This window comes from Poeciliopsis prolifica, unplaced genomic scaffold (assembly GCF_027474105.1).
Source record: "Poeciliopsis prolifica strain line A6 unplaced genomic scaffold, Auburn_PproV2 SCAFFOLD001, whole genome shotgun sequence".
Classification (NCBI taxonomy): Eukaryota; Metazoa; Chordata; class Actinopteri; order Cyprinodontiformes; family Poeciliidae; genus Poeciliopsis; species Poeciliopsis prolifica.
The window spans coordinates 7,561,070-7,579,476 of record NW_026562376.1 but is presented as its reverse complement, the minus strand read 5'-3'; the positions used below and the strand labels follow the sequence as shown (position 1 = coordinate 7,579,476).

Sequence of the window (18,407 nt, the reverse complement as noted above, 5' to 3'; positions counted from 1 at the left end):
TTTTCCTTCTCAAAGATCTGCAAAAAAGTACTGACCTTTAACACAATTCATTTTGACCTTTCAGTTCAACTGAATGATCCACTATGAATTTTTATTATTCTTTCCATTTATTATTCTAAATGTCCTTGAGCTGTCATTTTGATAACTTATGACACTGAATAAGCATTTTAGAAAGATGAGTCAATTTGGGAAATATATTCTATAAACAAACAAGTAAAAAAACAAAATATGTGCAACAATTTCAATTGCCAACAGACAATTTGTACAAGCCCTGTTTGTATGGTTTCAGTTCACTCTGGCTCAGTATCAGCTCATACATAGACTTCTCAGCTGGAGAAGTCTGTGTGCATGGGGGCAATGTTGTGATCAAAAGCTGCATACTGGGAGTCGCCAGAACTGGCTAGTTTAAGTTGATGTGCGGCATGAGAGAGCTGGAAAGCAGCATCTGGATGGGCTGAGTCAGGCAGCATGGTGCACTCCCTCTCCAGCAGTTCGGCCACACCCTTCAGGAGCTCCCAAAAACCAAAAGCCAAGGCAGCTTTCCGCAGACGATTTAGCTCCTAATGGAATTAAAAACAGAAATTGGATGTTTTACTTGTGTTTAGAAAAAAATAAATACATTTCTACATTTTTTTTAAATAATTTGTGCTAAACCTACCTTATAGAAGGTCTGAGTTTTATCAGGTAATTTCCTTGCATTCCTCAAGATCTTCTGAACATCAGTCTGTATGATGACAAAAAACTAGTTAAAAAATTGACAACTATTTAACATATACAAAACATGTTTTTTTAAATAATTAAATCTTGAATCTCACTACCCATGAGGATCATTTTTAACAATGAACAACTGTAGTTTTAGTTTCCACTTTGTTGGACTTTTAGGTTATAATCCATAACACACTATTTGTCAGATGTGAGCAGTGAACAGATTGTTTTAGCTGTGTTTTCACTGTACCTGCAGTCCACTGGCTTTTATCCACACGGTGACATTCTGAGCATAGCTTCGCTTGACCTGTGGCTGCACAGGGAACGGACTTTTACTGTCATCCTCGCCGTACGGATTTTCAGCAGCCTCTGTAACACGAGAAAGATGGCTGTGCATCAGAGGAAAGTCAGTCAATCCGTATCATTACAATCGGAATAGAACACGGAGTAATCATTAACTGATGTACACAAATAAAAGACCTTTGATCTGCAGGACAACAGTGTCCCATACAAGCATTGGGGAATTGTATGCTTATTCAAATTGCACAAGAATTCAAAAAGATCTCTAGGTCACAAGAACCCTAAATATGCAGCAAACTGATGTCTTTGAAGTAAGATGTTACCTGAAACTGGTCCCAGATGTGAAATCTTGCCTAGCCAAGGTAGAGGATCGGAACCAGGCTCAAACATCGACATCATCAGGTTTGACTTCTTCTTGCTGTCTGCTTGGGAGTACAACATGCCGAACCACTCCGGCCTGGGATCAAAGCAGGACAGTCACTGAACTAAGAGATCATTCACAAAAATGAACTTGATGTCCAGATGAATGTAGAGCATGCCATGTATATCAGCTGTTACTGCTCACCCTAGTTGGACCAGAGCTATCATCCCCTCAACCTTTAGACTTCCATGTAAAAGAACACAAAAATTTGGGCTTTTCCCAGCCATTTGGCTCGCTGAAGGTTCCTCTTCAAGTTCTTCAGTGGTTCCTGTGCCAACTTCATCCACTTCTGAAATTAGGTGCAAATATTTGTTACAACACATACAAATCAAGAATTCAACTTTTTATTGTTGATGCTATGCTGCTCCACAAGTCATTCTCAAAAAACAAAAACAAACCTTTGTTAACAGCAATGGGAAGAACCAAGTGTCTGGATATTACAGGAGGGCTGGAGATGTCAGCAATTTCAATGAAGCCCACAATTTCCAAATCTGAAACAAAAAAAATATATATAACCCATGTGAAGATTTATTTCATAATGAAAAAATGTTTAAATGATTTTCAATCCCTGATAAGTACCTGTGCTGACTGCTTTGGGAACAGGCTCCACCTCCTCGTCCACTACCACTGGCTCAGGACGGGGGAACACCTGAACGTCTGAAGACAGATTCCCACAGTGCAGAACTGCGTGAAAGGGGGAGTACGCCCGATCAATCAGCGTCCTGGAGGAATGAAAATGACAGGGTAAAAAAAATATGCATCATTAAGCTTAGAAATAAATGAATGAACAACTCTTATAATCAGCTCAACCTTACCCAAACATTGCTTGTACACTCTTCATGCAAAGTGGTCCATCCACAGTGAAGATCTGTCCATCCCCTCCACTGAGATGAAGGAGCTCCTCCAGGTTTTCCATGGCATCAGTCATTTGCAACTTAAATAACACAAAACAAGTGCTCATTATTGGAACTATCAAATAGAATACTGAAATGTAACACAAGATGATCTTGAGTTGCAAACAAGTTGTATAACAAACGGGTTGATACAATTATGTATAAAATTCTAAAATTATTTGCAAGGGGGAAAAACAGTGATAGATTATGGGAAATTAGACTTAAATTACAACATGATTCTTCCAGCTCTATTACATTTGGCCATGTATCGCCACAGAATTGGACTGAGTGACTGATTTGAAATCAAGGTAGAATGCCAACAGAAATGTGGATTGCCGTACCTCCTCTGCATTGGCTACACAAAGGATGAACATTTTGGTGGGGAATGGGTAGGGGAGAGGAAACTTTTTGTCATCACCACGATGTTTCAGGGTTTGAAGAGAGTGGCGTAGGGAACCCTTTCCAATCCCAAGAGATCCGTCTGTAACCAACACCACCTACAGGACAAAAGAGGGAAATGTATAACCATGAGCATCTAAGGAGGAGGTATTACTGAAAGCAGGAAAACAAAGTGAAAGAGTAAAAATAAAAGGTCTGCTTCAAACTCACAACCTGAAAAATTGTCATACTGAACTTAATGTAATTACATAGTATGCAAGTGTGATAGTTACTGGAAGCAAGATTAGTTTGAAAAACTTGAAATGCAATTTTATATAAAGATACCCTAGAGATTTATGAAAGTGGAAGGAATAGCAGTTACTTTAAAAATGACAAATTACGCTTCAAGGGCTGTCTGGGATTCTTTTGTTTATTTTTTTGTTTATTTTAATGGCTCTTGGATATGCGGGGTACAACTGAAACGGTGCAACTTGGAATCAAAGTTTCACAGGTAGGAATCAACTAAAGAAGACTAGTGGAGTCTTCTTTCAATCACATGGGTAAATCATTTTTCCCATTAACATATTTTTTCAATTTAAAAAAAATCTGAAAACGTTTCCTACTGGAGAGATCAAATTTACTGGAGAAAATTGTACGTTGTACCGAATATGTACAAATGAATGACATAGAAAACCTCCCGACTGACCACAACTACTGTTAGGAATCAACCTAATAAACAAAGAGAATTGCTGAATACCTGACAGGGACAGCCATTGCCCCACTCCTGCTGAACAACACTACTAACTCCTTGTAGAGCCAGTTCAAGACATGTTTTGTCATAGTCTTCCAAGTTACTAAGTGCCTCCTGCAAACAAAAACATAGACAAACTATTTTAATTCTTTAGGTATATTGTGCTTTGACTTTACAGGCAGAAACTGATGTTACCTGTAACGCATTGTAATCCCTAGTGAAAGGCACCAGCAGCTCCCAGAGGGAGGAGAATGCCATCAGTGCGGTGAACTCCAAGCGATAGTTGGAAGCCATGTGTTCAAACAGCATGTTGAGTCCGTGGACAGCCAGGTTCTTCCTCTGGAACTCCTCGATACCATCCAGGGACACTGGTCGTGTCATGGACAGTGACACGTCCATTAAAACCACTGTAGGCATTGCTGTTCACGCAGATCCGATGTCCACAATAAAACAGTAGATTTAAAACTGCTTACAACCGTCCGATTTACGGCTTTACAGCAAAACAGTGAAAATCACCAAGATTTAATTAGAAAAAAACCCGTCAATAATGGCGTTTGAAACTTAATTATACAGGTTAGTACAGGCTAACAAAAGCTAGTTTGTTAGCCTCCTGCAATGTAGCAGCTAAAAGCAAGAAACCTTCCCGATATTATTAATCAAATGTAAAAGGATAAATATCCATGAGTAAAAAAGCGGCGAGAAATTCATGTATGAAAAATAAAAACGACTAAAACTTTCTAGTCGTTTTTGTTGTTTAGCTTGCGTTGCATTATAAGTGCACCAACAATTCCGTCCGACAAACAACTTGTAAATGTATAGTTCCTATGTAATCTAAAATGTGTGAAATTACAACGATCGAACAGGAAACACCTATTTAGAACCGAACTAAAAAAATATCTACAGATATAAAATATAAAATGAAAAAAAAATATTCTAATTTTTGTCTTTTCTAACTCCTATTTTATATCCACTTTTGTTAGATTGGTGTGTTTGATGCACCATGGAGATAAATGATCACAAATCTGACCTTTAATTACAGATTTTAGATTTGTGTAATATTTGCGAATTTTATTTCTTATTAAAACTTGCTTGTATTGTATTTGGTTCTGATCGAAGTTTGTCCCGCCTTCTGGGAACACTCTTACAAAATACACAAAAACATCACGCTAGATAAAAATCATCACGCACGAAAAAAATCTTATGGACTTCCTGTTGGTGAATCCTGTTTTTGTTTTTTTCTGTTTTTGATTCGGTAAAGACAAACTTTGCAGAGGTACGAAGGAACTGCCAGAACCCACTCGGCAACACGGTAAGAGGCAGTGACATTTAGATCTGTTCAAAACGTCTCACTTTTTGTACTGCATATATAACGCCCATAGAGTTAAAGACTATTTTAACTACGAAATCTCCTAAAGTGTTTTTTTTTTTTTTGTCCTTTTATGAATAATCTGAAAAGTTGTTTGAATGTCTTCCTTGATTTTGTAATCTGAAGAATAGAGGAAAAACGTAAGTCTGTGCACATTTTCTTTTCAAGTATTGGGATTTTAAAGCTCATTAAATATTATTATTATTATCCCTATAAATATATGTAACATTTCTGTAGATGTGAAGTTTGTTCAAATTGGTTTACTTATTATTCAAAACCATTTTATTTAGACAAATAGATATTTTTTTCCACCTGATATTTTAAGCTGCTCTTGACAGTTTGTCACCATAGCACCAGATCGGCTCGTCCTCTTTTTCTGTTGCCGTCTGTAACTGCAGCATGGATTAAGATCAGCTCTGTTTTCTTTGCGATGCTTACATTTCAACATATTTTAGACTAATTTGATTATGAACAGGTTTTTAGTTGATGTGTAATTCTGCCATGTTTTGTATGTGTTGTTAACTGTTAACGTAATTAATGTGCATTGAAGCTGTGCTTAATTTCTGTCATCTGCTGTTAACTGTTCATTGGGAACCTTTGCTCTGTAATTTGTTTAGGGTTATGCTGTTTAATGCAGAGTTTGATTCAGAGTTCTCTATTTTTCATTAAAGGGAAAAAGCTTAAGAGATTTAAACTGTTTTATTGAGTTTAAATGCTTGCAGAAAAACTAAATTTCATCTTGACTTGCTATCAAACTGTTAATTGAATTGAGACTTTGTCTTCTTTACAAACAGGTTTGCCTAAGGCATAAAGACCCATACCCAAATCAGACAACAGGAGCTGTGCATCTTTTAACTCCAGGGATTTATTAAATACTTTTTTTTTTTTTTTTTTTTTTGGAGCTCAGAAAGTGAATCTGCTTTTAGCACAAGATGGAGTCTACAAGATGTAGGTCTCAGCAGCTGATTGTTTTTGCTGTTGTCTTCCTTGGTGCCCTTCAAAATTGGATTGTTGGTGCTGACCTCACTTTTACTTTGCCTGACAGTGTAGACAATTTTGAAAAGATCACAGATCGCTCAACGGGGGAATTTTCTGTTCAACATTCTACATATTCAGCTCCATATAAAGAAGGACCTGAACATAAATCTTCGTTTTTGGATCCAAAAGATTATCGCCATCCTTCACTGGAGTCATCCAGATTTGATCCAGCCTCCCATGTCCAACAGAAACACATGATATACCCTAGTGATCTTTTTCCTATTGAGGATAGAAGACATGGATGGGTGGCCCTGCATGTTTTTGGGATGATCTATGCTTTTGTGGCACATTTAATTGTGTGCGATCAGTTTTTTGTTCCTTCTCTGGGGGTCATCATGGAAAAGTTGGCCATCTCAGGTGATGTTGTTGGAGTCCTCTTCATGGCTGCAGGAACATCCATCCCATCATTCATTACCAAGCTAATCCAAGTCTTCTACTATCACTACAATTTAACTGTGAACATTAACCCAGAGATTGGCTCTATAGCTTATAGAAGCTTATTTGTGATTGGAACATGTGCTATGTTTTCTAGAAAGGTTCTCCTTGTACGCTCCTGGCCATTTTTCAGAGACTTATCATTTAACATGCTTGGTTTCATCCTACTGATCATTTTCTTGTTGGATAGTGTTGTCGCATGGTGTGAAAGTGTGATTCTGGTAACCGTTTTTGTACTCTACATCACCTTTTTGACATATGATGAGAATGCGGAACAAATAATGAAGACCCAACTCCAGAAAATCAAAGGGGTGATGAAAGCTTCATTTGTGAAGAAATGTGAAAAGGTGATGCCGGTAGAGGTAAAGCAGTTATTGTATATATAACTATAAGTATTTCACTGTAGAATTACAGTGAAATGTATTTTTAGAATTTTGTTTCACTATGCAGAATTTTTAGGTTTTTGAGTTGAAGTTTGAGCTTCTACTTTTATGAAGCATTTTACTGTGGCGTGATATCGACAAAAGCCTATTCATAAATTATTTGGATTGCCATCAGGGACAAATATCCTGATGTAAACATTCTTAAATACATTGTGGCTCTCTTTTATCTTAGTACAATTTTTGTAGAAGTTACTTTTTAATCCCATTTCCTTTTCTGATGTTTAAAGTGCTCTTTTTACCTGTTTAAAACAATCCCCCCTAGGTGTGTATACCCAAAGGTGAGGATGATGCAAAAAGCCCTGGAGACTGTGATGAAGAATGTGGCAATGAAAACAATGGTGGATGCCATGAAAAGAAGTTTGTTGAGAGCAAATTACTACAAGGAGGTACATCTCTGTCTTTACAAGTGCCCGACAAATGGCAGGAACAAATCACCTACGTCATCCTGTTGCCAATCATCCTTCCTCTGTGGCTCACACTTCCCAATATTCGTAGTCAGGTAAGGTCAGATTAATGTTTTGGATTTTTTCAGAGGTAATTGTCTCTTAATACTTGATCTATGATTTTATTTTGGTGTTTGATTCACAGAAAGCCAGAAAATTCTTTGTGCTGACCTTCCTTGCTTCCATTGTGTGGATTGGCATCTTCTCCTACCTTTTGAGGTGGTGGGCTCATCAGGTGCAGTGTTTCTAAAAACAACTTTTTTGTTCTTTAATAAGAGTCTAATTTTGCATTGAATTATTTCGGCTGCATGTGTTTTCATCCTGGATTTTGGACTTAATCCTACTAAACGGTATTTTTATATTTTACAGGTGGATGAGACATTTGATGCGATGGGTCAGATAAGATTCGTGGAAGGATTGATATTCAGCTCTGATTTTATAACTAGTCTAATAGTGGCTCATAAAGGCCTGGGAGACATGGTTGTGTCCAGTAATTTAGGCTGTAGCATCTTTATTGTGACTCTATTGTGAGTAAATAGATTGAATTGTCTTGCTGAGATAAAATGAGAGAACAGGTGTTCAAAGATTTGTTGATCCCACTGTAATTTCTGTGTTATTTCATCCAAAAGTTTACCAGTGGAATGGTTCCTCTACTCAGTCATCCATGGTTTCTCCCCTGTGGCTATCTCGACTGAAGGTCTCTTCTGTGCCAGTATCCTCCTCTTCGTCGTGCTCCTTGCTGCTGTCATCTCCATTATATTTTTTAAGTGGAGGATTGAGAAAAGTCTTGGCCTCATCTTGGACCTTCTCTTCCTTATTTTTGTGATCATCAGAATATTGATGGTGTTTGAAATCATTACATGCCCTGTGTAAAAAACAAACAAAAAAAAAAAACTCGAAATATGTTTTTGTATTTTCTTGGATTCTTCTCTATAAAACTGATGCATCCTGACATCTGCAAGGGTTTAAAGAAAGAAGTTTAAAAGCGTGATAATGAAATTATCAATATACCTGTCGAGTACACTTCATAAATATAAATATACATATTAGATTTTAAGGAACTCATGTCTATATAGCTGCAGTTTTAACTACAAACTTGGCCCATAGTGAAAAAGTTACTGTCACTTTTTCTAATTGAAGCCAACTGCCATCAATTGTTTGCAGGAACTTGCAGAGAGTCTTTCATTGCTGATGAGGAATTTTGGTCCACTCTTCTTTAAAGGCTTGTTTAATTCAGCAGTATTACAAAAGTATTGATCATGATTAGCCCCATTCTGGTCATGCCACTGCATCTCAATCCAATTTAGGTCCAAACTTTCACTAGATTACTCCAAAACCTTCAAAACATCCCACACCATTCAGAGGTGGACTTGCTAGTGGCCCATTGTGCCTAATGTACCCTCATCAGTTCAAAGAAGTCTTTTCTTTCTTTAGACATGTCAAGACATGATGTGTTGTTTTTGGAGAACTTAAGTTACATTTTGTTGTCAGACAGGTTTTTGTTGAAGTGCTTTGTTGATTCTACAGGTTACAGGCCTCCGTGTAAAATTGTAAAATCAAACAACCAAAAAATAGGATCAATAATGATTTTTTTTTAAAAAATGGGCTGAGTTTTGTAAATAATTTGAAAACTGCTTTTCACTTGCACTCTAGTTATCTTAGTCAGCCAATTTATATCATGATCTAAAACATATTGTGACTAAAAATGCAAAACAAAGAAAATCTATATTAAAGGAAATACTTTATAAGAATATAAAATAGTTTTTTGTGTACTTTTTAACAACTTTTTTTATTTAATAAGAAACAATGTGCTTAAATCAGGTGGTTTTGTTCACATAAAGTTAGATTAAAAATATTTTAGATTTGAAAGAACAGATCATTTAAGCTCTAGAATAGAGAAATGATTAAATTCACTGTCTTGTTTCTGTGTTTTTAGTATATATCTTCATAAGTAAAGGTCACATTTTTTTTAACTTGTGTGTTATCATACTCATTGACTTTTTAATAAATTACATAAAAAGTATGTCCATAAAAATGCCTTGTGTGTCCTGTTTCTTTAGGGATTTAAGGTTTTGTTTTTCTTATTTTTCTTTACAAGATTAAATGCACAAATACTTACACAAACAAGTCTAAGCAACATAAGTTAGATTTTTACACATATTTCTGGAGAAGTTGTGACTAAAACTTAAATTTTAATTCACTCATCTTTTTTTCAAGGATGTCATTGTAAATTTGCAAACAACCTGAGTGTTTGTCCTCAGACATACAGTCATGGCCCAGAGGTTGACTTATGTCAGGTTGTACAAAAGAACCTATTGGAGTGTTGTATGTGAACGTCCTGTTTCTCAAAAGTCAAAATATTTCAGAAATGACAGTAAGAGTTTCAAAATATAAATTCCTTCATTTTCAGACCTATATCTATGCACTATGACACCTTTCTTACTTTTACTTTACATCGTACAGATCACTGCTGAGGTTACATTTGCAAAGTGAGAGTGAGACAATGCAGTTAATCCTCTTAGAAGACTTCAGGTGTTAGGTATTATGTTGATCCATTGTGAAGACTTGTTCTGTGCCCTACATAAGCCTTTAGTCGTTGGGCAATAGTTTTTGTTCGTGCAAGTACATTTAACCTGGGAAAGCTGCAGAGATTTTGTGCCATTGACTACATGTTAATTTTAAGGTAAGTCTGTATTGTTACTTGTTTTTTTTCTTTATTTGTGTTTTGTTTTTTTACCTCTTTATTTCATGATCTTTTCTAATTAACATAAATTTACTCTTCAGTTGGTACCACCTTATAGGTTAGTTGTATTTTACCATCGAAAATCTCGTCCAGTCTTTATAAATTTCATCATTTTGTCTAATTGACTGGCAATGTTTTATATAAGAGTGCTTTTGTGAATGTTTAAATTGAGCTGAACTTGTGACTAATTTTGGTGTATTCTTCAATCTACAATAGGTTGAATTTTCCACAAACTCAATGATGTGACATGAATCACTCTACTCAAGTTCTGTATTCTTCTACCCCATGGTCTGTTGGGGACAGAGCTGGACTCTACCGAAGCTTATTTATGCTACTTAATTCAACCTAGCCACCAGGAGCGCTGCCTTGGAGGATGATGCATTGTCACAGAAGGAAACGGCTCCAGCTGAGCCGGGTTCTGTTTCTTCTCTCCGGAGTTTTTCTTTGTACCCTATACCAGCTCACCATTAGTGCCAGGCTGCAGGCACCAATGCCAGTGGCTCAGATTGGAGAGGATTTCGGAGAAGGGTCAACAGAGGGCGTTGAGGATGCCACAGCAGAACCTGGCCAGCTAGAGGAACTTCTCACTACACCACCCGAATTAGAGCCTACAGATCAAACAACACCAACGCATGTGATTCCTCATGATGATAAGGATTTCAATACAAATACACATATGGATTTAACTAGTGATTTCAAACAAGCCTCTTCCACTGAATCCACACTGTTGCCAACAACAAACCGGACTTTGGTGCATTGCATCTATGTGGCCCCAGAACCTCCTCTGGTGACACCCACCCCAGTTCCAGCTCCACCAGTTACAACTGTCTCCCCAGCTCCACCTGGTGAAGCTCCTCATGTAAAAGGTGAATACCCTGAAGATATATTTTCTATCGAAGATCGCAGGCGAGGATGGGTGTTTCTTCACATTTTGGGAATGATGTACATGTTTGTCTCTCTTGCGATTGTCTGCGACGAGTTCTTCGTGCCCGCACTAGGAGTTATCACAGACAAACTGGCCATCTCTGATGATGTAGCGGGCGCCACCTTTATGGCAGCTGGAGGTTCTGCACCTGAGCTCTTCACTTCTCTTATAGGAGTCTTCATCGCCCACAGCAACGTGGGCATTGGCACAATAGTCGGCTCGGCAGTTTTTAACATTTTGTTCGTGATTGGGATGTGTGCTTTATTTTCTCGGGAGATTCTTCATCTAACCTGGTGGCCGCTTTTCAGAGATGTTTCATTCTACATACTTGACCTCATCTTACTGATCATCTTCTTCTTGGACAATGTCATTATGTGGTGGGAAAGCATGATGCTGGTGGCCTGTTACAGTCTCTATGTTGTCTTTATGAAGTTCAATGTGCAACTGGAGCGAGAATTCAAGACCCAACTCCACAAACACAAGAGCATTGTGAAGGTTATTGCTGTGGAAGAACCTGAAAAGGTAAGCAGTTATGTAATAAAACATATTTATGCTTAATGTTCTGGATTACCTATTTAGCTTGATAAATCTCCGTTAAGGCTTTCATATTTAAAATTATTCTCATTTGGTGCTGGACAACTAACACAATGTTCTACGAGAATTACGAGTGAAAATGGCAACTCTTTCAATTTTTTGTCTTTGTATTCAATTGATTAAATGAATGAACATTTATATGTTTAACAGTTTAAATAATTTTGTAAATAAAAAAAATATGTTTAAAAAATAATGTGTCAAGAATCAATAAAATATTAATAAAGTGATTAAATGTGGAAATCACCATTAGAAAATGTTTCATTTATTGTATATTAAAACATTATGTAAATTTTTAGAGCTGTTTTATAGTGTCTCTGGAATAAAATGTTTTGTTTAAGCTTTACCTGTCAAAGTTAGACATGGCTAACACTGATATAAGCAAGGTTATTGGTCTGGAAGTGATCTGGTGTGCAGGTTAACCAATCAGATGTCAGATCCTACGTACTGAACAATAGTGACAGTTTGAATTATTCCTTTAGGGCTCTTGTATACGAAACTAGAAATAAATTAGTAAATATTGAAATAATAATATATAATTTTTAATATTTAAAGCATTCAAGTTTCACTTCACATTTGTGTGTTTAAAACATTGACACCCCATAAATATAAACAAATTTATCAATATTTATTTAACATGTTTGTGACAGTTTATTTAAATGATCACATATATAAAACTACACTGACAACTTATTAATTCATTTTTAATAGTAGCTCTTTTGGCCTTTGATACACAGTATGCCTGTGTTATATTTATTTTTGTCATTGATACATAAAGTAGCACTTATTTCAAGGAAACAGCATCTGTTGTTATGTGTAACGTTTCATTGATTCATTAAGGTTGAATAAATGCTAAATATAAAATGCCATATCAAACTAATCCCTTTTGGTGCCGCAGAGCTGCACAATTGGTAGCTTCATCATTCATTTTCTTATCCTTGGTTAGAGAAATTGAGACCATAATAAACTTATTTTGCTTACTTGTAACAAAACAAATTGTAACGTAGATCTTTAAGCTGTAATGATGCAATTCTTGAATTATATTTGAAGTCAGACATAACACACCAGAGTGTACGGTGAGTGTACATTTTGAAGTGAGGACAGGTTCATTTACAGTGCTAAGCTAGTCCAAGGCATGAAGGTAGATATTTAATAATGCACTACATTATTACTGATAAGACCTCACGAGTGTACAATATGAAAAACCATGCAATGTATAAGATTATGTTGAAACTTACATAAATTATACCAAAATGAAATACATTTGAATGATTATCACATTGTTGCACATTGTTGCACACAGACAAATGGGGAAGGAGAAGATCATGCCCCTCCTGCTCCAGAGGACAAGAATCGGTTAAAGGTAAAAAAATAAATAAATAAGAAAATGTACCAACCAACTCCAGGAAGTAGTAAATTTCTAACCCCCTGAGACCACAGTGCTGATTGTTACTGTTTTTATACATATTTTGAGTTTTTCTGTTTGTGTTCCTGCTCACTAACAAGCCTCACTGCAGGTACTGATTCATCATAATGAACTTGCTGAGCAAAAACACCCTGACCTCCACTTGAAAATGACGTACAGTGCCGTGTCGTGTCTATATTGCGAGAAGCTGTTGTGACCTCAGCCATCTTTTTCCCTAGTTGAAGCCATCCCTTCAGCGAGGGGGGAGTTCTGCTTCTTTACACAACAGCACCATGAGAAACACCATCTTTCAGCTCATGATTCACACATTAGACCCTCTTGGAGATGGTAAGTACTACATTTATGCCCCTGATGGCTTTTGTGATGGATAACTGCATAATAACTTTCACACATACTTCCTGTGTGCTATGTTCTGCCCAGTATAAAATGGATTAGCTAGGTGTCTCATATGCAGTCATCTCTAATTCCAGATTCATACTAAGCAGATAAATACTCCCTCAGTGTGCAGTAGGATCCAGTTGTTGATCCAGGTTGTGTCATAAAAAAGAAAATCATTATTCTGGTGCCAAAACTGGGAGTGAAATAATTGATCTTTCTACGCTTCAAATTTAGGTTATTCTGTGATTTTATTAGTTTATTTTGCAAAACTATTGCGGCCTTTGAATTTTACATGTTAGCTGCAGCGTTTATATTATTGTTGCTGCCTGCTTTGGCTCTTATTGTGGACTCACACAATACCGAATCTGTGTTTTCAAAAATAGTACATGTTTATAGTTTTACGCTTCATGACTTATTAATGCATTCAAAATTATTATTTGTTTGTTTTGAAGGAAAGTTTAAGGATAAGGTTGAGACCTTGAACAGTGTGGCCAGACGGAAGTCAGAGTCCAAGTCCCAAGAGAAAAGTGAAGGTAACAGGAAGGATCTGATGATAAAGCACTGATATTTGAACAGAATAGTAGATCAGAAGTAATGAAATGTAGGAAGTATAATGGAAATATTTCCAAGCTACCAAATGCTCACAATATTTCTTATCAAAAGAAGCCCTCAATGGCTCTCCGACTGAAGTTTCTTAAACTACTCTAAAATTAAGTGTTTTGTGGCTCACTTTCATGAAAAACTTGTTTAAAATGTCTATTTGTTTACATACTCCATAGGACCTTCTTTGGTCTAAAACCACCACAGACAAATTTCTAACTAAAATGTTAATGATTTCCTCCACAGGCAAAAGTGGAAAAACTGAGGAGACCAAAGAGCCAGAGGCTGCTCCAGCCAAAGATGCAGAAAAGAAGGAGGAGCCAGAAGCAAAGAAGGTACTCCCTACCCATGACCTGCTGACTTTCAAAAAGCCCAGAAGTCAGTCTTTGATACCTGTCTATGTAAGAATCAAAGTACAGGGATTTCACTATTTATATCAGGTTTTATTTTGACAAAAAAAATATTCTTTCCTTGTATTATATTTGGACTCCATTGCTTTTCTCCATTCTGCAGGACGACGTTCCAGCAGAACAAGGTGGATCGGAAGGTTCAGACAATTCCGACAGTGACGACGATGACAGCGATGAAGAGAGTGAGGAGTCCAGTGAAGATGAGGATGAAGATGAGAATGAAGATGAAGAGGAGGAAAAAGAAGATGACCCATTGTCTTTACAGTGGCCTGACACACCACGCAAACAAGTCACCTACCTCTTCCTGCTGCCCATAGTCTTCCCTCTGTGGCTCACCGTTCCTGATGTTCGGAACCAGGTTAGCATTTAGCATTTAGTCCACATTTCAAGGTGCCAATGTGATATTCTGATTTCCTCTATAAGTTTACCTTTATATTTTGATTTTATTCAACAGAAATCCAGGAAATTTTTTGTGTTCACCTTTCTGGGCTCGATTATGTGGATTGCTATCTTCTCCTACCTCATGGTATGGTGGGCCCATCAGGTCAGTTCATGCACTTCTTTGCTTATCTTCAATACAAGAAGCAAGAAATCAACATTCAGTTTATATTGAATCCCTAATTAAATATTCTATGACTTTTTTGTAATGAGGTGGGAGAGACCATTGGCATCTCAGAGGAAATTATGGGCCTGACAATCCTGGCGGCAGGCACCTCCATCCCTGACCTTATCACCAGTGTGATTGTGGCTCGCAAGGGCCTGGGAGACATGGCGGTGTCCAGTTCTGTGGGCAGTAACATCTTTGACATCACAATGGGGTGAGCTTTCACTGTTTGATCTGCCAGTATTAGAAAATAATCAACTGATTGCCCCCACAAGTGAATCCTGCATCTTTTTTTTTTTTTTCTGCCAGATTGCCCATCCCATGGCTCCTGTACTCTTTCATCCACGGTTTGGCTCCAGTCGCTGTCAGCAGCAACGGCCTTTTCTGTGCTATCGTGCTGCTCTTCCTCATGCTCCTTTTCGTCATCATCTCCATCGCAGTCTGTAAATGGAAAATGAACAAGGTGCTGGGCTCCACTATGTTTCTCCTCTACTTTATTTTTCTGGTGCTCAGCGTCATGCTGGAGGATCGCATCATTGTTTGCCCTATTTCCATCTGAGACTGCAAACACAAGCCTTTTTTCCACCGTAGACACTTTCGCATGGAGTGGGAACTTAAAATCGCTTTAACAAATAATTCTCATAAAAACCTTTTTTTTGGACCATTTGAAACAGTAATTGCAAGTAAATTTGACATACTCTTAACACCAATAGCAGCACCGCACCATTTTTAGTTGTAAAAGTATCTATGCAACTGTGTTCAGACTAAAATATATCTGTTTACTGAAGTTTTTATATTTTCTTCCATGTCCATAGTTTTTGACTTGGGCTTGGAGTATATTTAAAAGTACAAAACTTGTGATTTCATCTCAAGGTTGTCAAAGTCCAAACAGAACCTTCCTTTGGTGAAATTTCAAGTTAAATCAGATCTTTAAATTATTTTACTCAAAATGAATGTGTATTTTCTTTGACAACTTTAAAACAAATTAGATGTTAGCCATCTTTAGCCTTGTTTTTCTAAATTGCATAGAGAGCTCTTTAGATGTTGATATTGTGAAGGCACAGACCTTGGTAGCAAAGAAGCATCAGGGTTTATAAATGGCACACAGTCTGGAGCCCATGTTTTAACATGTATGGATTATGTGGTGTAATAAACAGATGGTTGTATTTACATTGCGAATTAATGATATGCTTTTTAATAAAGTTGTTACAGTTATTTTGCTGTTTTCATCCCCCTCAGTTGCTGTTCAAATCCCAGGCGAGTCCCAGTTTTGTCAATACCTGAAATCCATCCTTCCATTTTCTAACACCCTTGTCCCTATTGGGGTTGGGAGGGGTGCTGTTGCCTATCTCCAGCTAAAGTTCCATGCAAGAGGTGGGGTACATCCTGGACAGGTCGCCAGTGTGTCGCAGGGCAATACAGACACAGACAGGACAAACAACCTGTTTGAATTTAGAGAAACCATGTTTTTGGACTGTGGGAGGAAGCCGGAGTACCCAGAGAGAACCCACGCATGCACAGCAAAAACATGCAAACTCCGTGCAGAAAGACCCCAGACCCACAACCTTCTTGCTGCAAGGCAACAGTGCTACCAACTGCGCCACTGTGCAGCCCCACTACCTGAAATGGTAGATGAAATAATTTATTTTATAAAAACTATTTCAAACAAAACCAGTATTTGTATGTTATGTCAAGTCAGAGTGGTTGAGGGAATTTTGTGTTTGAAGCTCATAAAAAACACTCAGTAAAATAACTTTATTATGTATTTTTAACAGAATTATGCAACTTTTATTTCAAAGTACTTTGCAATAAAATGTAAAACTCTTGAAATACGAAGGTTTCATAAAACATTAGTTAATCGCATAAAGCAACATGCAAACTAAATGTTATCTGTTCTCATCTATCCATGATTACATGAATATAATCAGAATACTGCGACTACAGTAACGGGAAATCGGATTTTTAATCAGATGAGACGATTGATTTATTTGCAACATTCAAAGGGCTGGTAATTTTGTAAAAACAAAAACAAAACAAAAAAAAAACTATTATTGTAGTTTAAAAAATACACTATTTAAGGCTATTTAAACAACCTTAAATAGTGTATTATTGTGAGATTATATCAAAATAACAGACTATTTATACGGCTTTTAATACATTTTTACTCACCAGGGTTTACAGAAAGTGTGAAACATGTAACTCTGACCCCAAACACATTTTAATACTTTTGGAAGGTGAAAGTGCGGGTGTAAAATTTGTGCAGAGTTTGGACAGAGAGCTTTGAAAGTGTGAATTTGTCTTAAATGTAAATCTTGCAACATTATTTTCATAACTGTATTGGAGTAAGTTCAAGCTTTTTTAGGTAACTTTTTCATCAGCTTAGTTTGAGAAATGACAAAACGTGAATTTCACTTGGTAAACGTGTTTATTCATAAAGGAAGGCAAAGTATCGATCCGCTCAGGGAAGAAATTTGTTTTTTATCTTTTATGTAAAAATCATACAAATTAGTATCTGTGTTACAAACAATAAATAACACTTCAGAAACATTGTTAAAGTTGACAGTGTAAACATCACATAAGATGAAACATTACATTTTGGTCATCAGTGGTTTTCAGACACTTATGAGGTGGTGATAATGCAGATTTACATGTTTTGAGGTTGGTGTTCGAGCCAAGCACGCAACCTTGACTTATCCAGCATTATTAAGTGATTGTGAAGCTCAGTATAAATGGAATCTCAGTTGTTATTTTTGTTAAGATGTATTAAGATGCTGAAGTTTCACACTCAATTGTAAAGTGAGATTGAATTTGGGCAGGTCCGAGCTCAATTGTATAACATTTGGGTGATGATTACAGTGCAAATAAACTCTGGCAACTATTCAAAGTAGTAGAGGATTCACAATAAACCTGACCTGTTATTCACAATAAACAGTGCACAGTTGAACAAGAATTCAAAATCTACACCTAAAACAAAACTTACAAAATACAAACATTCTGTACATTTACAGGACCTATGACAATTATTATTTGTAAAAAAAACAAACAAACAAACAAACAGTTTAATTAAAGCAATAAATTTAATCAAATTCACTGCTTTTAGTTTGATTACACAGTTTTGGATATCGTTTTATGGTTGAATATTATACATAATTTTTTAATTACCTCTTTACAAAAGGTTGAGAATCTGTAAATAATATAAATAATATTCCCTACTGGGTCTCTTTAAACAAATTGTTAAAAAGAATGAATTATTCAAGGCAGGAGATAAGTGTTAATTCATTTTTTCCTCATTGGTTCCAAACCAGTATTGTTATTACCATATGGTTTAATGCATCCAGGTAAATGAACATGCTATAGTTTTACAGAGTTCATGTTAGCACAAGTAGACTCAGCTTTATTGAATGACTCCAACTCAAATGTCAGTACAGCAACTCCTGCTAATGCCAAATGAAGCGTGACTTTGTAGCTTTGGTTGCAGGACCACTGAGTTATCTAACAGAGAACACACAGCTCATCCTGTCAAAGTGCTTTGTAAAATCACACAACATCTAATAGCA

General features: G+C 36.6%; 3 protein-coding genes across 6 annotated transcripts; 2 read left to right on the top strand and 1 right to left on the bottom strand.

Annotated features, from left to right (window-relative positions):
• Positions 1-70: 70 nt before the first annotated feature.
• ints14 (integrator complex subunit 14) lies at positions 71-4,234 on the bottom strand. The gene is made up of 11 exons (XM_055037782.1): positions 3,644-4,234; positions 3,455-3,562; positions 2,661-2,816; positions 2,242-2,360; positions 2,006-2,148; positions 1,825-1,917; positions 1,571-1,715; positions 1,329-1,462; positions 956-1,074; positions 659-724; positions 71-560 (listed from the first exon to the last, which is right to left on the bottom strand). Exons 1-11 carry the CDS (start codon positions 3,863-3,865, stop codon positions 327-329), a joined length of 1,539 nt encoding a protein of 512 aa, XP_054893757.1. The 5' UTR covers positions 3,866-4,234; the 3' UTR covers positions 71-326.
• Positions 4,235-4,616: 382 nt separating this feature from the next.
• LOC129358665 (sodium/potassium/calcium exchanger 2-like) lies at positions 4,617-8,957 on the top strand. 4 transcript variants are annotated; one of them, XM_055028015.1, is made up of 7 exons: positions 4,617-4,757; positions 5,609-6,649; positions 6,993-7,008; positions 7,138-7,229; positions 7,319-7,408; positions 7,543-7,700; positions 7,803-8,957. In XM_055028015.1, the coding sequence occupies exons 2-7, from the start codon at positions 5,747-5,749 to the stop codon at positions 8,044-8,046; spliced, it is 1,503 nt and encodes a 500-aa protein (XP_054883990.1). In that variant the 5' UTR covers positions 4,617-4,757; positions 5,609-5,746; the 3' UTR covers positions 8,047-8,957. The 4 variants fall into 4 exon arrangements, with proteins under 4 accessions (XP_054883990.1, XP_054883903.1, XP_054883744.1 ...); XM_055027928.1 differs by having other exon boundaries at positions 5,609-6,634; positions 6,993-7,229; XM_055027769.1 differs by having other exon boundaries at positions 6,993-7,229.
• Positions 8,958-9,747: 790 nt separating this feature from the next.
• On the top strand, positions 9,748-16,065 carry LOC129367022 (sodium/potassium/calcium exchanger 1-like). Its single transcript, XM_055041219.1, has 10 exons — positions 9,748-9,856; positions 10,133-11,363; positions 12,736-12,795; positions 13,077-13,185; positions 13,689-13,769; positions 14,083-14,171; positions 14,350-14,604; positions 14,701-14,790; positions 14,898-15,064; positions 15,160-16,065. Exons 2-10 carry the CDS (start codon positions 10,290-10,292, stop codon positions 15,407-15,409), a joined length of 2,175 nt encoding a protein of 724 aa, XP_054897194.1. The 5' UTR covers positions 9,748-9,856; positions 10,133-10,289; the 3' UTR covers positions 15,410-16,065.
• The last annotated feature ends 2,342 nt before the right edge of the window (positions 16,066-18,407 follow it).

What these genes read in the sequence shown, in the direction of transcription:
- LOC129367022 (XM_055041219.1), top strand. Translation starts at nt 10,290, where the DNA reads ATGATGCATTGTCACAGAAGGAAACGGCTCCAGCTGAGCCGGGTTCTG. An exon ending in ATTAGACCCTCTTGGAGATG is followed by an intron (nt 13,186 to 13,688) that starts GTAAGTACTACA and finishes TTTGTTTTGAAG; the next exon opens with GAAAGTTTAAGGATAAGGTT. An exon ending in AGGAGCCAGAAGCAAAGAAG is followed by an intron (nt 14,172 to 14,349) that starts GTACTCCCTACC and finishes TCCATTCTGCAG; the next exon opens with GACGACGTTCCAGCAGAACA.
- LOC129358665 (XM_055027769.1), top strand. Translation starts at nt 5,747, where the DNA reads ATGGAGTCTACAAGATGTAGGTCTCAGCAGCTGATTGTTTTTGCTGTT. An exon ending in TTCCCAATATTCGTAGTCAG is followed by an intron (nt 7,230 to 7,318) that starts GTAAGGTCAGAT and finishes TTTGATTCACAG; the next exon opens with AAAGCCAGAAAATTCTTTGT. An exon ending in ATCTTTATTGTGACTCTATT is followed by an intron (nt 7,701 to 7,802) that starts GTGAGTAAATAG and finishes TTCATCCAAAAG; the next exon opens with TTTACCAGTGGAATGGTTCC.
- ints14 (XM_055037782.1), bottom strand. Translation starts at nt 3,865, where the DNA reads ATGCCTACAGTGGTTTTAATGGACGTGTCACTGTCCATGACACGACCA. An exon ending in TCCCATTGCTGTTAACAAAG is followed by an intron (nt 1,716 to 1,824) that starts GTTTGTTTTTGT and finishes ACCTAATTTCAG; the next exon opens with AAGTGGATGAAGTTGGCACA. An exon ending in AAACTCAGACCTTCTATAAG is followed by an intron (nt 561 to 658) that starts GTAGGTTTAGCA and finishes TAATTCCATTAG; the next exon opens with GAGCTAAATCGTCTGCGGAA.